At 42.6% G+C, this 18,943-nt stretch overlaps 2 protein-coding genes across 9 annotated transcripts in view; one reads left to right on the plus strand and one right to left on the minus strand.

The window, feature by feature from the left end:
• The first annotated feature begins 2,240 nt into the window (after positions 1-2,240).
• Positions 2,241-17,245, plus strand: SH2D4A (SH2 domain containing 4A). 2 transcript variants are annotated; one of them, XM_015861293.2, is made up of 9 exons: positions 2,241-4,166; positions 4,949-5,108; positions 5,757-5,916; positions 8,404-8,466; positions 8,822-8,969; positions 11,454-11,670; positions 12,352-12,482; positions 12,943-13,163; positions 14,583-17,245. In XM_015861293.2, the coding sequence occupies exons 1-9, from the start codon at positions 3,992-3,994 to the stop codon at positions 14,673-14,675; spliced, it is 1,368 nt and encodes a 455-aa protein (XP_015716779.1). In that variant the 5' UTR covers positions 2,241-3,991; the 3' UTR covers positions 14,676-17,245. The 2 variants fall into 2 exon arrangements, with proteins under 2 accessions (XP_015716779.1, XP_015716778.1); XM_015861292.2 differs by having other exon boundaries at positions 2,244-4,166; positions 8,401-8,466.
• Positions 16,767-18,943, minus strand: part of CSGALNACT1 (chondroitin sulfate N-acetylgalactosaminyltransferase 1) — a 40,461-nt gene continuing 38,284 nt past the window's right edge. For all 7 annotated transcript variants that reach the window (XM_015861282.2, XM_032444586.1, XM_032444587.1 and 4 more), the window contains 2 exons: positions 18,608-18,689; positions 16,767-18,232 (listed from right to left, as the gene is read on the minus strand). In XM_015861282.2, coding sequence (XP_015716768.1) covers positions 17,949-18,232; positions 18,608-18,689 — 366 coding nt within the window. In that variant the 3' untranslated portion in view covers positions 16,767-17,948. The remainder of the gene's footprint in view (positions 18,233-18,607; positions 18,690-18,943) is intronic.

Here is an 18,943-nt window from a genome sequence, read left to right on the forward strand (position 1 = left end):
TGAGAAAGCTAAAGCAACAACAAAGGCAAAAAAAACAAACAAAAAAAGCCCTTTTCAGGCATCAAACATTTCAACTATTTGTCCTATCAAGTGAAGTAGTGTGAAGTGGTTCCTGATGTGCTTCACAACAGTATTTGACCTTGTCATGCCTTGAATTAGAAGTTAATCTTCAACTGGATAATGATTCTTGAGATTATCATCTCTTCACAGTCCCCGAAGAGTGTGAGGAGGGGCAGGAGACGCAAGGAAGAGGGAGGAGAAATCTAAGTGGCATTTCACATAAACTAACAAAAACAAAACGTAACAAAGCAACCAGCAGTGACAACTCTTCCTGCAGTTTCTTCTTCTCTCCCAGTGCCCGCATTTCTTGGGTCCCTTCTAATTTATGTTCCTGTCACACTTTCAGTACAGATGCACATAGTATCTCTACTGCATTTTAAAGAAGCAGCCTCCCAGAAGATCAGGACCATTATTCAAGATGCCCACTATTTTTTCTTATGCCCTCCTATGTATTGATATGAAGAATGTCAAATGCATGACTATGTACTATTTCCTGTTGCTTTTTCTGGAGAACCTTTCCCTGTGCTGGCTGCAGCAATAGTGAGGAGCAGGATGAGATTTGTCAGAAGGGGGTGTCCCATGAGCCTGTTGCATGGGGTGTGATCTGTAAGCAGGAACACATATCAGCCTTTCCCTAAGTGCCTGCATATTCATGCATGTTCAAATACTTACATTTCCCCTATTAATGGTAGATGATTTACAGGAGCACAGAGAAGAGATGGCTCCCCAACAGGCAGTTTACAAGCTGTGTGACCTTGGTTTTTTAAGGGTTGCCCTTGCTGTTCAGCATGCAAGTCAAGGTAAGATATGATTGGAAGCTGGCTGCACAGAAGAGAATTTCCAGGTTATCCTCAGGCATTAGAGGGGAAAAAATGCCTTCCCTTCACATGGGTGGTGCCAAACATCTCAAATCTTCATCAATCTGTCTAAACCTCATAGGAGAAAAATAAAAGTGGTATAAAGACTGGCAATCATGAGTGAGGGGCTATCTCACCAATGCTCAGGGGAGATAACCTAGTCAGGCGTGGAAGCACGTTTGACACAGAATACAATGAGCCTTAAAAGGGAGACTACCGGGGTTAGGGTCACCTGAAGAACCACACAGCAGTACTGGGAGAGAAAGGGAAAGAAACTCCACAGCCTCTGCAGCTTTTCTCTCTGCAAATTTTAACTCTGCAATATAAACTGTACTGACCCCAGTCAAATACCTCCTGTGCAGCCAAGTGGTGAGAAGGGCAAACACAAGTGACGTGAATTCAAGTTTCCTGTTGCTGCAAGGGCAGCAGTCAGCTGGGGAATCTTCCAGTCAGTTCCAGACACTCTTGCCAGTAACAGACACACACAGCCTCTGCTCAGTCATAACAAGGATATCCTTATGGGATGATTTCTAGCCATTCTCTTCTCCAAGCACCCAGGTTTCACTGAACAGTTTCCAGGGAAGAGTATTTCTGCTGACCCAGAACTAGAAAACAGAGCTGCTGGGAGACCTTGCCAGATGGCTGACTTTTTTCCCCCCTCTGGGTATGATATTGAATGCCCTCTATTTAGCAAACCGTTCAGCATTTGGCCCACACAAACCGCAAATGATACCTTCTCACCTGAAGGCAATAAAAGCATTTTACCTCCCTTCATGCAACAAGACTGTTACTTTAAAAGCCTCTTCAATTTTAAACATAGTAATTAACTGGCCCAGTCATCAAATTCAGACCATGCTCAGAGCTATTATCTGCTTCAGCTCCTCTTTTCAATCCACGAAGGACCTAACACTAGCCATTCCTCTAAACAAAAAAGCACCTTGGACTTAACACAGAAGGACTGTTTTGTTGCTTAGAATCAAAGCAGCATCAAGTACCTTCTGAAGACAGAGCTTTTTTGGAACCCCAAACTTTGCACACTCCAAATTGTACTTAGCTGACATGGTCTTTTAAAAACAAACAAACTACCAAAACCGAAAGCTTAAGTGTTCCACTCCTGACTAAGGGTACTTTCCAACACTGATCTGTTTGCAAAAAGCTCTTCTGGATCCTGCTAAGGAGCAGGAGGCAGTGAAGCTTCAGTAGCAGTCCCTCAGTTTTACAGTTCAACACTGTTCAGGTTTCCTGAGGGATCAGGGACTGCTCACCAATACCCCCTCCCCCCCACCCCATAAAAACTATTCCTTCTCTACAGCTGTTGTCTCTATGGCTCTTGGACAGCCCAAGTTCCTTTCTTTAACTGCTGTAACAATTCCCACTGACTGGCTGCAAAAGCTTGCTTGATGCCGGCATGGGGGTAAGATGTGAAAAGGTAGAACACTACTACACAAGAACAAATATAGCAAATACTGTCCTGCCAGCTGGACTTTATAGAAGCTATCGCTTTGCTGCTCCATTTCAACTAATTAAATGCACTGTGTTCACACTCCTTTGGAAAACTTCAGTATTATGTTTCTGTGCCACCTCCTTCTCTATTCTCTTATTCCTTTAATTAAACAAAACAAACAGACTGCAAGTAGTCATGCTCTGAAGCTGAAGGTGCTCCCAGCATCTTTTTCTTTTCCTGAGTCAGACCAAAGGGGGGTGTCTCTAGGGATCTAGTTTCCTTAATTAATTTGATTCTCATATTTAATACATAGTGCTGCTTCACCTCAGTATTTTGTTATTCGTGTTCTTTGCACCCCATCAACCATCTTCCTCCTACCTACTGTGCTACATCCTGTGTGCTTGTTCCTGAGACTCCCAGCATCTGTGCAGAAGCACATGAATAATCCTGCTAGGTTTTTTTTTCCCTCCTCTTCCCACAGCAACACCAGAGTTGTACAACAGCATTACTGCACATGCTGTCAACCAGCCTCCTGGTCTCCCTGAGATTATCCAGATAAGATATAGAGAATAGTTACAAGGTCCTTAGTTCACATTTTGATTTCCTCACTCCCCAGCCAGCAGTGCTCCAGTAAGACACAATTTGTTCAGGAAAAAAAATAATAAAAGGGGGGAAAAAAACCAAAACCTGTTGTAATTGTAAGTATTTGGGCACAAAGCATAGCTATGTAGGTGTTAAGTACATCGGCATTCACCAGATGTGGCCAGGCATCCTGGGCAAGAACAGGAGCACTGCTTCTCCCTGTCTGCTTCATACTGTCAGATGGGGATGTGCTGTGTCAGGTTCATCACGTGGGAAAAGTGCCTCAGCAAGAAATATCAGACACGGAGTTGTCTCAGGCTCACAAGCTGCTGAGATCTAAGTCGTTTGGCTTTGAAGAAACCAGCTACGCTGCTTGCACTCACTTGCCTTGCTGTGATGTTGCCTTTGTAGGATGGGAGCACCCCGAAGATACCAACCAGGCAACTCCTGCTCCTACCTCAAATGCAGCGTCTAAAGCCCTCCCAGCCTTTCCTTGGTAAAATGAGGCTGGCCAGACTTGTTAACATCACACCGCCCCATCTCAAAGTTTTCCTTTTCAAAGGAGGAGCCGTCTACTCACGGGTTCATTGATTCTCTGCCCAGCAGGAATGTTTGCTCAGGCACGGACAAGCCACACCTCTGATGACTGTAACAGGCAGAGCTCTCTCTGTTTTGATAGTCTATCAGCTGGGTTTATCAAGGTATATAAACAAAAACTCCCCCTTTCAGAACTTCCCCCACTTCTGGCCAGCTGTCCCTGCAGAACACGCGGGGGCTGTGTCTGAGCTGAGCTCACCTGTTATTTCGAGAAATTTTAATAGCAGGTTTTAAGCTGCTTATTTACTTTTTTTGGTCTGTGCAGGAAGTCTGAGCTTAAAAAAAAAAAAAAAAAAGCTAGAAGTATAATTACCCTGGCACGCCTGCATTCCTGCTCCAGGCTCAGGAGGGAAGAGAGTCTTTCTTGTCAGCGCAGGCACGTTCAAGCCAGGAAGAGAACCGGATCCCTGGAGATCACTGCCACCGACGTGTGTAACTGAAACCCACAGCCATGCTGAAACAGATATTATCGGAGATGTACATCGATCCTGACCTGCTGGCAGAACTCAGTGAGGAGCAGAAGCAGATCCTCTTCTTCAAGATGAGGCAGGAGCAGATCAGACGGTGGAAAGAAAGAGAAGCTGCTGCAGACAAGGTTTCAGCAAAGAAGCCACTGCCAAAAAAAGGTAAGAGTTTCCTGCTCTGGCCCAGATCTGACCGAGTCTACTGTGCCCTAGAAATGAGAAGTAATGTGTCTCTACAGCAATTTCTTCTCCCCAGGACACACTGTAATTGCATTTCCATACTGTAATTAAGCCCACCTCTGATGGGGTGGGTTTGGCCTGGTGCATAATGATTTTATTCTCTGGCTCAGATGTTCTGTCCTTATCCAAATTTCTAAAATCCCCTTTCTTAGAAGGCATAGCTTACTTGTCCCTCAGAGCAAGAGATTCATCCCCCACTCAATGGTGGTCTCTGAATCTACCTATAAAATAGCCTTGGACTTGAATGCCTCTCCTAAGGTATCAGTAACATACGGGAGTTTGGCGAGTGCTTTTACCTGGGTTGAGGCACCAGATTGCTGCCTTTAAACCTGAAGTCCCCTTGCCTTCATTAGGATTACAGAGCACGCTCTCTTCTAGGACTGCAGCACTGTTCTCTCAGCTCTTTCCTACCTGCTCTATTTGCAGATAGCTCACCCCTCACCTCTGGGCCAGGGGCTTGGGCAGTAGGGCAAGGAATTGGAGAAAGAAAGGAAACAGTGGCTTCCCTCGCTTCTAAAATCAGAAATGCCTCCTTCACTGACCTGGCTGCAGTACAATGAAATGAAATGGGAGGTGTGTCCCAACTTGATCTTTTCCCATGTACTGCTGCTTTTGGAAGGGTACTGCCAACAGCAGCCAAGGGACATAGGTACTGCAGACAGCTGCTGAGCAAACTGTTCTGAAAAAAGCCACTTCTTTTCCAGCCAGCAAGAAGTCAGTACAATGGAAGCTAGGTGCCGACAATGATGTCTGGGTGTGGGTGATGGGTGAGCATCCTTCAGATAAATCATATGCAGCCATCTGTGAAGAGATCCAGGCACAAAGGGCAAAGCGGTTAGCGAACGAGCAAGGCAAGGAGACCAGGTAAGAAGCCATCACTTGGAGAACTTGGGGGGTGGACAGGGAGGAAAAGACATTCCTAGAAAGTGGAGGCTGGACTCTTCTCCAGGGACTCTCTCCTCTGCCCTGTAAGTTTTCCTCCTTATGAGGAAGCAAGAGGACAAATCCAGCATTGCCACAGGGAAGTAACACTCATCTCTTTGTAAAACCTCTTCCCTTTGATTTAAACTTCGGGGCTGGGCTGGGTGCGGTCATCACTGTCACACTTCACTTGCAGACCAAAGGCACAGGTTTTCTGCAGGTACACAAAATACCAGCAGAGATCAGCTCCAGCTTGGGGCCTGCCCCAGCTCCTCAGTCTCCCAGGATATCCCTGCTGTGCAGTAACCTCAACATATCACAGGAAATGGTAACTGTTCCTGCAGCAGGCCACGTGTTTGGATTGCACTGATTCACCAACAGGTGCTTGCCTGCCTACAGCAGGCCAACAGTTACTCACAATGAATAACTAATTTAATTGTTCCATCTACCTGATCTGGAGATATGACAGCTGCATGCAGGCACACACTGCTCCATCACAGCACTACTTGCTCATGTGTAATTTCCTGTCAGATGTTTAGAGAGCAGAGAGTCTCTCCCTGGTATTCCTAAGAACTGTCCCTTGTGTTTCAGAGAGACGGACTGTGCTGTAACACAGTCTCTGCAACCACAGCCAGAAGTCCTGGGTGAGACAGAAGTTCAGGGAAACAATAAAAACACTGTAGAGGAACAGAAAGAAGAGGCGAGAAAAAACACTGCTGGTACAATTGGGAAAAGCCAGGAGCTCAAAAAGGTAGCTTTCCCCTTTTTTTCCATACTAATAACCATTTGCTTTGAGATCTAGGAAGTGCAGCAAATCCTGGTTGCTATAAATAGAAATCTGAGAGAGAAGCCAGCTGACTATTAAGGTTTTTCATCTGTACTTTCAGGACAAGCCATACTGCTACATCCTTCCTTAGGACCTGAAGGTCCAAGTGCTATTGTTAGCTGGGACAGATCTGTTCTGCACCACTAGACAAGTTACTCTCAATTCCTTTGCTTCCCATTCTCCATGGATATAGTGAGAATCACATCACTTTCCTTCCTTCTCTGTGGCAGATTGGACTGCTTTTCAGAGGCAAAAGAGGAAAGCCATGGCCCTCACATAACTCATCTACTTTCACAGAAGATGAGATGAATGTAATTCTGCCACTATTCTCTAAAATACGTATCCTCAAGTCCCCTCTTTTGTTGTCTATTTCTTTTTTTCTTTGTCTCCTAGAAAAGATGATAGTTGATAAACTTGACAGCACAGGACAACTCCAAATGCAGTAACTACAATGACAGCATCTCCATCTTTACTGAGGTGTTTCATTACAGAAATATTTTTCTCCATTAATAAATACATTTGTCCTGTTTAACTAGCTACAAAAAGCCATTTACAGAGAACTGAGATTAAAAAAAAAACAAACAAAAAACAACAAACAAAACAACAAAGAAATTAGCTACCAGTGCAATCAAAGTTGAACTGGAAAATCCTGCCAGTTCAATGGGAGAAGTCCAATCTCATCCTGTGAGTTTTCGTTCTGCCTTTTGCTGCTAACTTCTATGAGTGTATATTGCTCTGTTACACAACCATGCCATATTTCAGCATAAAAGCACTGTAACTAAAGGCTGAGTTTGGGCTAAATGCCTCTCCCACTGCTGCCAATATGCTGAAGGGAATTTGGTGGCTGAGTGGCTGTTTCCTTTATCAGATGGTTCTGAATCACACAAGGTTTTTCTCAGCACTGTTTGCTGAAGTTGAGCAACTATGTGGGAGATCCTTTTTTTTCCCACCCTCCCTTTTTTAAAGAAAGCTATTAGTCAATATTAACAGCAACAAAAACGAAACCCAAAATCCATCACTGAATCAGCCAACTAAAAATCCCACTACCAAAGATATAAAACCCTTACAAACTTTTGCAGATGAAAACAGAGGAGTTTTGCATATTTTACTTTCTGTTTTCCGTCACTGTATTGTAAATAAGTTATTTTCCCAGGTTTCTGATGTTTATGCTAGTCAAGGGGAGGATACAGGCTGCAGACCCAAATGTTGCATTTTGTAAAGGTGGAGAGAAGGGGAGCTAGCTTTCTCTCACCCTCCCTTGTTAAATTGCCTTTTCTGTACCTGAGGGATCTGAGCACTATGCTTCGCTGCAGGGGCCATGGGGTTTGATCTAAGAAAACAAGCTGCTTCACTCAAGTTTTAAGTTCCTAGTTCTCTGTTTAGGAAAAGGAAATTGGAAATCCAGGGTCATATTAAATATTAGCCCAACAGGTGATAGAGAAAGCAAAGCATGTCCTTGGAAAGCAGTGTAGTACAGCTAACTTATTACTCACTGTGCTGTGGGAGGCAGTTTGGGTCAAATAGGGTGGTGGGTGGATGTTTGCTCAAAGACAAGCCTCACCTTTTCCTAAAAGACAGGTCTCAGCTGCCAGCATAGCCAGACTGGTTTTAGGAAAGAGAAAACATGAGGCATGCAGCTAGTTGGGTCAGTCTGACAGGCAGTGGTTTGCAGCAGTCAGCCACAGTAACAAAAGAGAAAAAGCAGCTGAAGCACTAGATGGCAGGTTCTGCTAGGGCTTGATTTATGGAGATGGAAAGAAGGCAAGCTTCCCTTCTTTCTGCTCCCTGGGACCACTTGTGAGTATCACTTACCTAATCTAGGCAGACTTAGGACAATTCCTGACACCCCTGACTCTTTTCCCGGTGGTATATTTGATTTAATGTGATGAAAAAAAAACTAACTATTTTTTTATCAGAGAAAACTGGAAAAAATTGTTAACATAGAAGTCACATTACTCCTTCTGCCTCGAACTCCTAGAGTCCAGCAACTTGCATATGCAGGAGATTAGACTGAGGTGTACCTGAAGTTGAAAGCACAAGTGAGATTCACTCTGGAAATGCTTTACTGGTGCACATCTCCAAGGGCAAAATACTCCCAAGATTCTTGTGCTCTACCTTTGGGGAGAGTGAAAAGGAAAGGGTAGCTGCTTCTTGCCATCAGCTCTGAAAATGCAGAATGTTCCTGCCTGCCTTACTGGGCTTGCCAGGGAGTGCTGTGAGAAGAGAGCAGCCTACAAAGCACGGCACTTCCATACAAAGAGCATTCCAGGCTATGGCAGCCCAGCACTACTATGTGGTACCCACAATCTCCACCTGCAGTCATGGAGATTTTTGTCAAGGACACATTCCAAAAAAGAGTAAAGTTCCAAATTCTGCATTTATTTCTCACCACTCTTTTCCTCTGCCCAGAAGGAAGCCCGGGATGTTCACCAGATGCTGGCAGACTGTCAGATGAGGAAGAGTGGCTTCTCACAGGTAAGCTGCAACCTAGGATGTTGCTGACTTTGTTTCCGACACAGACATTATCTTTAAGTCTCAGTCAGCTGTTTTCCTCTTGGCCCAGCTCTGCCCAGTACTGCCATACTCTACTAATAAGGTGTCAGAACAAAGCAGGCCAGCCTGGCAGACTGGGGAGTAATATGGGGAGATATTCCATGTTATTTCTGTTTTGCCCTTCTTTCTCTGTCATAACCCGCAGTAAAGTAAGAGGTTCTTTGAAATCAAAGGGATTCACAACTGAGAATGGAATCCCTAGTTTTTCAAAACTAGCTAAAAAGCAGGACTAAAACTAGCCTGGGACAAAGCACTGAACACATCATTTCTTTCACAGATGAAGGGAGGACACAGGAGAAATTCAAGAGAAGAGACTACAGTCCAGCTGAAGGCAATACCACAAAGCCATGTACCACAAAGCCATGCATGCTCAGAGAAGACGTTGCAGAAATCTGATGAGAATGAGCCTGAATGGCAAGAATCCTGTAAGATCTTAGGATGATCTTTTGTAAGAACTTTTCCTATAGGGCTTGAGAAATCTTAGAGCTCTGAGTGGTCATTTCAGTCATTCTCCTGCAAAACTGGAACTCAGTATTTCTCAGTTAGTAGGTAGAGAGTACTGTCAAAAAACACAGAGATGCAGCATCAGAAAATTTTCCGAGTCCACACAGCATTGAAACTAGAGCTGGGCAGTGAGATGGCAAATTTATCCTACAGAAAATTCTCCACTTGTAAATATTTCCCATTTTCAGTCTCTTCTGTATTTCGATTAAAGAGCTTTTGTTTTTAATTGAAAGATAATAGATTTAAATATTAAGCAATGTCAAGCAGAATGAGTCTTGCTGGCATTTGACAGCCCTCAGATACCATATGAAAATGATAGGACCCACATGAGCGTAGCCAGGGTAATTAATTTTAAACTAGAAGTAGGCCCTTGGCAGAAACTTGAAGTAGATGTTGCTCATGTGGAAAAGAATAATAGGTAGTGAGGACAAACTAAAAGGCATAATTTCAAAAGCACCTGGTTGATAGCAAACTTTTCAGACATCAGAAATGAGTGGGGAGGGCTTTTGCCACTTACTTAATTCTGTGCAGAAGATCCTGAGGCCTGAGTAAGGCTCCTTCTTACACAACAGAACTGTATTGTGGTGAGGTAAGCTGATCTGAGACCTCAGAAATAATGTGAAAGATGAAAAAAAGTATTGCATAAAACACAAAAAAGGGGCCACTCCAAATCTCCCTGCTTTCTACCTTCCCTTCCTTGAGGTAGGACTTGATGATCTTGGAAGTCTTTTCCAACCTAAGCAATTCTATGATTCCCTGCGAGGCACAGTCCTCTCATCTGGTTCCATTTCAGACACAAAAAAATCTCATTGATCCAGAGCCCTGCCACACATTGCTAATGTAAAGATTTAAACAACTGGATCAGAAATGACAAAACAGTGTAAGACTTACATTAACGTCTACCACTGCTGCCAAGTATGTCCTGAACTCTCTACTTAAGTTATTACGATGACTACATTTCCTTCTAGGATCTCTCATAGTAACCACATACCTCAAAGGTGATTTTTCAGTGTAGCCTGAGTTGAAAAGATATTTCAAACTTGACTCCTTTTGAGGGAATCTTGCTGTGCAGCTTTCTCAGAGACTGGAACAAAGGGTCACAAGCTTAGTACACAGAAGATATTGAGATACACCCTGACACTCTGTTTGCCTTTGTTTCCATCCAGGTTCACGTTCTGCTCCTCACATCTTCCTTTCCTGGGGAGAAAGAAAACTGAAGTCAAACTTGATGCTTTTTTTTCCCTCACTGTTCAGTAGATGGCAATACTGTACTATCATTTGTCTCCACTTTAGGCCAAACCTTTTTTGTTTCTAATTAAAAAATTGAATTTGATTACAAAAGCACAGAAATCACTAAGCATAGCTCAGGCTGGAGAGCCAGTTACTCAACAAAAACAAACAAACAATAATATCCAGCTAAGTTCTCTACTCCACAAAACAGTTACAGCAACACTCCCTTCTCTTTGCAAGGCCCATCAGGATTTTCAAATCCTTTAGAGGATTCATTAGTGGTCGTTTCAGCAATTTTTTTGCCTCCCCGGTCTCCTGGAAATAGAAACAAATGTTTTTGTTCATGTATTGCTGTGGCTTTTCCAACATTATCTTACCACATGCAGTGTAAGATCTCTCTAACTCCTGATCTTATCAAAATTGCAAGGACTGCCTCAGTGCACAAATTAAAATGAAAGGCTGAAGGGCCCTTTGCTTCTCCCATCCTCCTTTCTCCCACCCCTCCAGCTTTTCAAGAAAGACATAATGGTACAATTTGTAATTGAGTGAGGATTTTAATTTGACAAAGTAATTGTGCTTCCCTCCTCCCCCCCCCCCCTCCCAAATTTCATTCCAAAAAGTCTGTGGGCCAGCTGAAAACATTTATTTACCTGATTGGATAACTGTTCCTTCTTGCTCAGGTCTCCGCTCACACAAAAGGCATCACAGAAATTTATGACTGAACCAAGTCACATGAAACAAAACCAAGTCATTTCTAAGTACAAAGTTAGAACCCAGATTTTTATCTGTTGAAGGAATAAGAATTGGGTTCTTTTAAAACAGTAGATGCCCAAAAGTGATGGGAGAGAGGTAACAAACGTTGTTACAGATAAGTGAATCTTTCATTCAGTGGCCAGAGTAGCTGAGTCACTCAAGGCTTGCGAGGAAGATAAATGACTTCCAATACAAGCAACCTAAGATGCCTGCTTGGAAATAGAGGAGAGGAAGTACCTTAGTTCCAAAGCTCTCTCCCTCCACAGTAACACTGTTTGTTCCTAGTGCTGGGACACAGAGAGAACCTAAATGCTCCGAAATGCGTTATTTCTCACCTCCAGCTATCAGAGAGATGGCTAAGCAGCAGCAAGCTCAGAACTTGCCTGCTTGTTCACTCCAGTATGACTGCTTTTCTGTTCCAGTGCGGAAATCCAAGGCAGCAGATGAGAAGAGACGCTCCCTCGCACGACAGGCCAGAGATGACTACAGGAGGCTTTCACTGCAGGGAGCCCACAGAGGGAAGCAGGCAGACATATCCAAGAACGCCACAGCAGGAGATCGGCGACCGCTCCAATACCCTCCTCTCCCACCCAAGCCTAAACTTCTACCTCCTGTGACGACGAATGGCAGAGCAGTTAGGTGAGAAAAATGTGCACTGTTGAAGGGAAGGGAAAGGGGATGAGATACTTCTGCTCTGGCAAGGGCTGGTTGAGATGAAGATGCCTGTTCTCTTCATACAGAGGAAACACTCTACTGGGAAAAATAAGAAGGCTAAACTATATTCCAGCATAGGGTATGAAGACTGTGGCACTAAAAACAAAGACAATGGCACATTTACTGAGTACCAGCATCACAAGATTTGCATTGCTTGCTTTTGCCCAACTGAGAGAAATGTCCCTAAATCATGAGAGCTGCTAATCAGCAAGCCCTCAGGTCCAACACCTCAACTATCTCAGTTGCTCCTAGTCACCATTCTCTTAGCTCTGCCTTTCTTAGCCATCTCTCCAAACACCCAGCCTCTCAATTATACTGAGCTCGTAGAGGTACAAGGCATTTTCCAACAGTCAAGTTCTCTTTTTGCCATATGTGAAAGTCAGATTCAGTGACAAGTTTATATAACAGAACACCCTAAGCCTAAAATATGTAGTACGTCCTCTTTGATAGGTGTCCACTGAAAACCATACAATTTTGTTCATAGCTGCATTACTGTAAGCCTTCTATTTAGCATTGTTCCTATCACGCTGAACAAAAAGCAATTCTTGCCAGGATCCAAAAGCTGTCATTTGAACTTGATCCACAGATCACTGTCTTTTGTAACAGGAAAGAAGGAATCCAGAGGACAATCTCCAGTTCAGCTGAAGAAAGCATCATCAGGTGGTTCAAAGAAGAGCAATTCCCCCTTCGAGCTGGCTATCAAAAAAACACAGACACAATAGCACCTTGGTTTCATGGTGAGTCCTGAGCACTTTCGCCCCAACTCAACCTTTTAAGGAGTTGTTTCTACTACAACTACAGGGCTGCTACAACAGACTGCTCCCAGGAACTTTTTGAAGGTAGCTAGCAACATTTTCTATTTTTAATATGTACAAGAGTATGAATTTCTCTAATTGTGACAAAGTTCAAGCTAAAGTCTTGGAGTGGAAGCCAGATCTTGACTTCGCATAGCTAGCTGATAAGCCTAATATTCTGGATGTAGAACAGTTAGCACAAAGCACAGTTAGCATGACACCATGGTCTGCTACCAGCAATGGCAGTACCTTTCTTGTAATAGTGGGCCAGAAAACAAGCAGGGAATAGAAGCACTGTGAATTACTTTTAGAATGGTAAAAAAGGGTTTATTGGGAGAATTGCTCCATCTGCTCCTGCACAAATGCTTTTCTCACTTCAGTTCTGTGTTGTGGCTTTGAACAGGTATCCTAACCTCTAGAAAAGCAGAGGAGCTTCTGAGTAAAACAGTGCCGGGGAGTTTTCTGGTCCGTGTCAGTGAGAAAATCAAAGGCTACGTGCTTTCCTATCAGTCTGCAGAGGGATGTAAACACTTCCTTATTGATGCCTCCAGCGATTCCTACAGCTTCCTTGGAGTGGACCAGCTACAACATTCAACACTGGCTGACCTTGTTGACTACCACAAGGTGAAGTTCCAGCAATTAACTCATTAACTACCGTTTATGTATTTGCCTCAAAGCACTTCAAAATAAGAAGCATCAGATTCAGTTGTTATAATGTAGTTAACTAGTCCCATTTTAGCTACTACTGGGTATTATATGTGCCATTCCAGAAGGGTATGTGAGACCAGTGGGGACACCCACATACATCTCAGATGTCTTAGACCTTAACTGCTCCCCCTCAAGCAGGCAGAACACCTTGTATGGGGCTCAATCACATTATTTAGCAGAACTGCTGATAAGGCAATAGATGAAAGCATTCAGACTTTTTATGATTTTCTCAGTGGTTGTGGGGTCCCAGCAAGTTCAATAAATTGAAAATAGTTCACCTCCAGCTTCAGAAAGAAAGAGAACAAGGTATATTTATAATTTCAAAACAGACAAGGTATGATATGGAGCAAGGGTAGCAAATAATGGAAGGGAAGGAAGAAGGCTGTCAAGTCCTTACAACAGTAACGCCAAGTGTTTGCTAGCACCGACTGCAGTTGCATAGGCTCCAAGTAAGAGCCTAGCATAATTTAGACACGATTAACCAAAACTGGTAGGTGAAAAAATATCTACACTCATTTGCTATGTGAAAATCTATCTGGGCTTCTTCAACCTGCTTCTTATGTAGGTTTCACAGTCCAGGTTGAACCTGTTGGAAGCAGGAGCTAGACAACTTACTGGCACCAGAGCTGGAAGATTTAAAGCCTGGCTGTAGATATCTGTATTAAAGATAGAGTCACACCCACAGTCTGCAAAGAATCCTACGGACTCTATTGCACTACAGCAGATGTATGTGGGAGCAGGGCAAACCTACCCAGATAACATGCTCCAGTGGGTTCTATTCGTCACCCACTGGATGACCACAAAAAAAAGGCAAATTCCCACCATGTATCTGCTGCTGAGATTGAGAACAGGATGGGAAACAGAAACAGTTTCCAGGGAATTCTCATTAGAAACAGGCTTGCCAAAGCAGAAGGCACATGTTCACTGCAGGGTCCAGTCCCATCCCTCTCACAAACACAACTCCCACTTGTGGGCACCCCACCTGTGCTAGTGCAAATGCAGCAAGCTTGCAGTCCCACTAACTTGCATGCCACACAATCCTTACTCCAGAAATTCCTAGGCAGGACAGCATTTCACACTGTAGAAGCTGCTTACAAGACAAGCACAGCTATTTCCAAGACCTACCAGAATCATGTCACTGGATTACTATAACAAGCACACTTTCTTGAAGGCAGAAGCCAGCCATGCAGATCTGCATCCTGAATTCCCAGGGCTCTGAGACATATCACACAGTGAGACTAATAGGTCCACACAGTCATGGAGTGGCAATATATTGTGATATTCCAGGTAAACTGACCTGTTTGAAAAGTGTTTAATTGCATTTTCTGTCAACAGGATGAACCCATCACCTCTATGGGAAAGGAGCTGTTGCTTTATCCATGTGGTCAAGAGGACCATGAACCAGATTACATCTCCCTTTTCGAGTGAGCCTCCCAGTCTCATTACGTAGCACCATGCCGTTTTCACCAAGATTGGATTTCAAACTGGAAGCTACTGATGCTTACCTGAAACTTGCCATAAGTGCCTCTATTTCAAATCCTTCACAACAAAGCAGTGGGAGAATAAGTGCTGTCACAGGCTTGTTGTCTCAACAGAGAGAAAGGATGCACCAGCCCCGCAAGCTACAAAACACCCAGATACACCATGCATGTTGTTCTGGATTAGACATTGAAGAATCAGTTGAACAGAGATTTTGCAGATTTCCTCAGGGATACCTGTGTTCAAGCTGGGTTTTGCTCTTGAATGCAAGGTTGCCTGCTGTTTGGGAAACAGATTGCTACATAAAATTGAATAAGATCATAGCTTCTTGAAGGCAGCAAGCAACTTGGAGAAGTGAATCAGTTTTCATAGTAATTTGTTTAATGTGAAACTTAATGCTGTAAGATGCTGTGCTCTTGGAATCAAGGATGTTCAAGTAAAACATCCAAGGACATCCCTGGTGCCTTTCAGTGAAATGTGTTCTCTGAAGAGGGATTTTTATGAAAAATGCATTTTAAAAATTCCCTTAACCTCTGAATATAGACCCTCCGTTTTCTTAACCTGTATCTAAATCCCACACTGGCCTCTCCGCATAGAGGGGGACTTAACCTTTTGTAAGGGAGTGGAGAAGGTATGCAGGAATTTGTTAGAATGAAACACATTTACGGACCCTAAACTGTATAAGAAATAGGGCCTGTATCAGTATTAGTACAGTTTACAGAAGTGTTTGCCAGTAAATAATGCTGTTTTTCAGAACAGAGCTATTTATTACAAGTTATGTCCAGATTATTGGGATGCAGATGGTATGAACCATATTACAGAACTTTTTCTTTCAACAAAACGTTCTCTCTTTGCATCTGTTACATTGCTCTTAAAACACACAATTCAGAACATCGAGGAAGAAGCTGAACAGAATCACAAAATTAATCCTCACCCAGGTTGCTTCAATGTGCAAGTCTCCTAACACCATAATTTATTAGAGATGTGACTGTCAAAGAGCAAGCAAGTAATCAGTTGTTTACCTGTTCCCTTTCTTCAACTGGATTGGGGATATCCTGCTAAACAGAAGCAGTCAAAAGACAGAAGGTGCATAGACAATATTACTCTTGGCATCTCTATGGGAAAAGACATGTAAGAAAAATCACAAGAGATCTCAAAATAACATAACTTGTGCAACTTTGACAGGGGCTTAATGATGTGCTATACTCAAAGCAATGATATGTAGAACTTACAGATGCCCAGAGCTTAGAATCAGAAACTAACAGGTTTCACTGGACTTCTGCAGATCATTCAGCAATGCTTAACAAGTAGGACACACCAACATAACATTAAGCTACTCAGGGCTCAGGTTATACCTAACGGAATATGATGGAAAATATACCAGGAAATAGAAAAGGTCAAGTTCAAGGCAGGTTGCAACTATGAAATTTCTATAATACACACTACCCATTTTCAAAGCCAGCTTAAACAGGACTGTAGGAAAAGACTTCACTTTGGAACAGCAGTGATCACAGCCCTCAGATGCATTCAGCATGCATCTGAGGTCTCTTTCCAGCAGATCCTTGTGTATTTTGGCACTGTTTTGGGACGTGTTTGGTGTTCCACATGCAAGTTGCCTTCATTGCACTTTCCATCTAACAAAAGGCAAATATGCAAACATACATCAAAGGAAGAAGTACTAACAGTAGTAGCACATTCACTGCAGACTCCACATGCAGAGCATTCTAGAGAGGTTCACACTCTTCCTATCACTCAGCAAAAGGACAAATGGCATTTTATTCATTTTTAACTGCTATCTTTTATACTTATTGCCCCTAACCTTAATAACCCCAAAACCACATTGGAACCTAGTTTCAGACTGCCTTGAATTAATCTGAGGCTATAAAACAAAGAGACCATTGAGAAAAACAGCATTTAGGTAAGTAAATGGGATTGATAAACACACGCATTTTTTGTTAGCTGTTAAACATTAAAATGATAAACAGCAGTCAGTATTAAAACACTCTACAACAGCAATAACTCACTTAGAACAGTTTTAGATCATTGAAAAAAAAAAATCTATTAAGACAGATAATTTTATGAACACACAATTACTATAAGAAAATTTCCAGGGTTTGGTAATTCATCAAAAAATTTTATTTTGTTAATTACAAAAAGCTGCTATGCCCTGGGCAAGAGTCTAGATTTGGTTTAGAATGAATACTTTGGTATAAAGTCAGAACATTTTCATTAATATTTGTAACTGGCATTCAGAAAGTTTCCTGCTAAATCCAAGTTGAAATACGTTTCCTCTTCTCCAGCGTAAATGTTCCTCCTTCCAGCACACAGATTCTACAGTAAAATCAATTTGCTTATCCAAACCAAATTCCCATCCAGGAAAAACAGATCTGCAGAGCATTTTCCAAGCATTGGAACGTTGTACTGTTTCCTAGTAAGGCTAGAATTTGAAAACTGAAAGTATTGACAACATAATTCCCAGGCAAAACCAAATCCATTAAAAAAAAAAAAAAAAAAAAAAAGAATATTGAAATACTTACAGTATTCTAAAGCAGAAAGACACCATCTGACTCATGTGACACAGACACAGTCGATTGCTTTTGGTTTTCTGAGCGCAAAATGGAGTCAATACTAGCCTCACATGTTCTGGAAATATCACAGTTGATTGGCAGGGTTTTCTTTTTCTGAATTTTAGAAAGCACTGAGATACCCCTTATCACTGAATCAACTGATGAATAACCCTGTAAGTAAACCACAGCTGTACCTCCACCCAAGTTCCAAAAAGGAAAAAAGACTTTTGGTCACTCCAGCTTAACCACTGTTAACAATCAGATTTCCTTTCCAGAGCAGGAACTCTAGGTTTTTAAACGCAGCCTGCTTTAGATATGCAGAAAACAGCTCATTATTATTGATCCACCAAAGTGTCAATCTATTTAACAGCTGCATGCACATTACAAACGTTCCAATGGAAGAGCATATCCTTTGTTACTGTATCACACTGGTATTTGTGAAATGTTGGTTGTCTCCATTACCATTAATCTCATCAAGTGCTCAGATCTCCCCTGGAAGCAAGTGCTGGACAGGCTAATGGAGAATTTTAAAGCCCTATTAAGAAAAACCAGAAGTGCGGACACGCACTTTCCCTCATCTGCTTTTGCTGCCAGCCTGTTGAAATCTCCATTCTCTTTCAGTCTTAACCCATTTCCTGTTAGCATATTTCTGGCTTCAGGTCTTCTTACTGTTCAGTTTCTGTTTGTGGAGGTGAGTTTCAATCTCTTGTCTGAAAACAAGCATCCCTAGCTGGCCGTGAGAAGCCTCGTTCATGGCTTTGGATTGCATGCACATTTTGTACTGCTCTGGGGTCAGCTCGTCCAGACATTGTTTTTCATGCCAGAGATGGAAGAGACCCCTCACAGGTGTTCTGATCACGATGAGATTGCTGTGAAGGTATTTGCGGTACAGATGTACATCTTCACCACCCCAGCCTTTAATGTCCAGATCAAAGCCACCTGACACAAAGAAAATCCAGAATAACTCTAGAAATACTTCTAGAAAAACTTCCACTACCAAAATTGATGCTATTAATTGCACAACAGCTGTTTTCTAGCTCCACTCAGCCTTTGAAACAGCCATGCTTTCTACCAACAAAGTCTCAAAAATTCCAAAATTTCAAATCTTTCACCACCAGCCAAAGCTGCTTTATTGTACTAATCAGTGCATGGATTCTGGTAACCTCTATGGCACTTGGGAACAGTCTGAACACCTGGCCAGATCACTGCTGCAAAGCAGAGGCATAGACACACACTGACCAGGGAAAGTAAAGTTGATTACAGTTTTCTAACTTTCAGTAGAACAGCCAATGTATTTGAGCATATTTTTCTTACCTATGTTGATAAAATCAGATCTGTATTGGCAAGTCATTCCAAAACCAAAGTCTCTCCAAAATCCAGTTTCTTTTTTAATAATCTGCATGAGGGGAAAGGAACACGTATATGGTAGTAGAAATGCTTACAGCATGAGCAGCAGAGAAACAAGTTCCCAAATGCAGTCAGAAAAAGGAACAACTGCCCATCTACTCTACTCTACACCACAAATCTGTAGCTGATCTACCAACACTTGTAGATATTCATAGCATGCTTCTGCCCAGAATAACAATAATTTCATTAGCTATTATGGGTAAATCCTTTGGCAGAGAAGGATCAGGTTTTGCTGCCTGGCTG

The sequence above is a fragment of the Coturnix japonica genome, chromosome 4 (genome assembly GCF_001577835.2).
Source record: "Coturnix japonica isolate 7356 chromosome 4, Coturnix japonica 2.1, whole genome shotgun sequence".
Taxonomy (NCBI): Eukaryota; Metazoa; Chordata; class Aves; order Galliformes; family Phasianidae; genus Coturnix; species Coturnix japonica.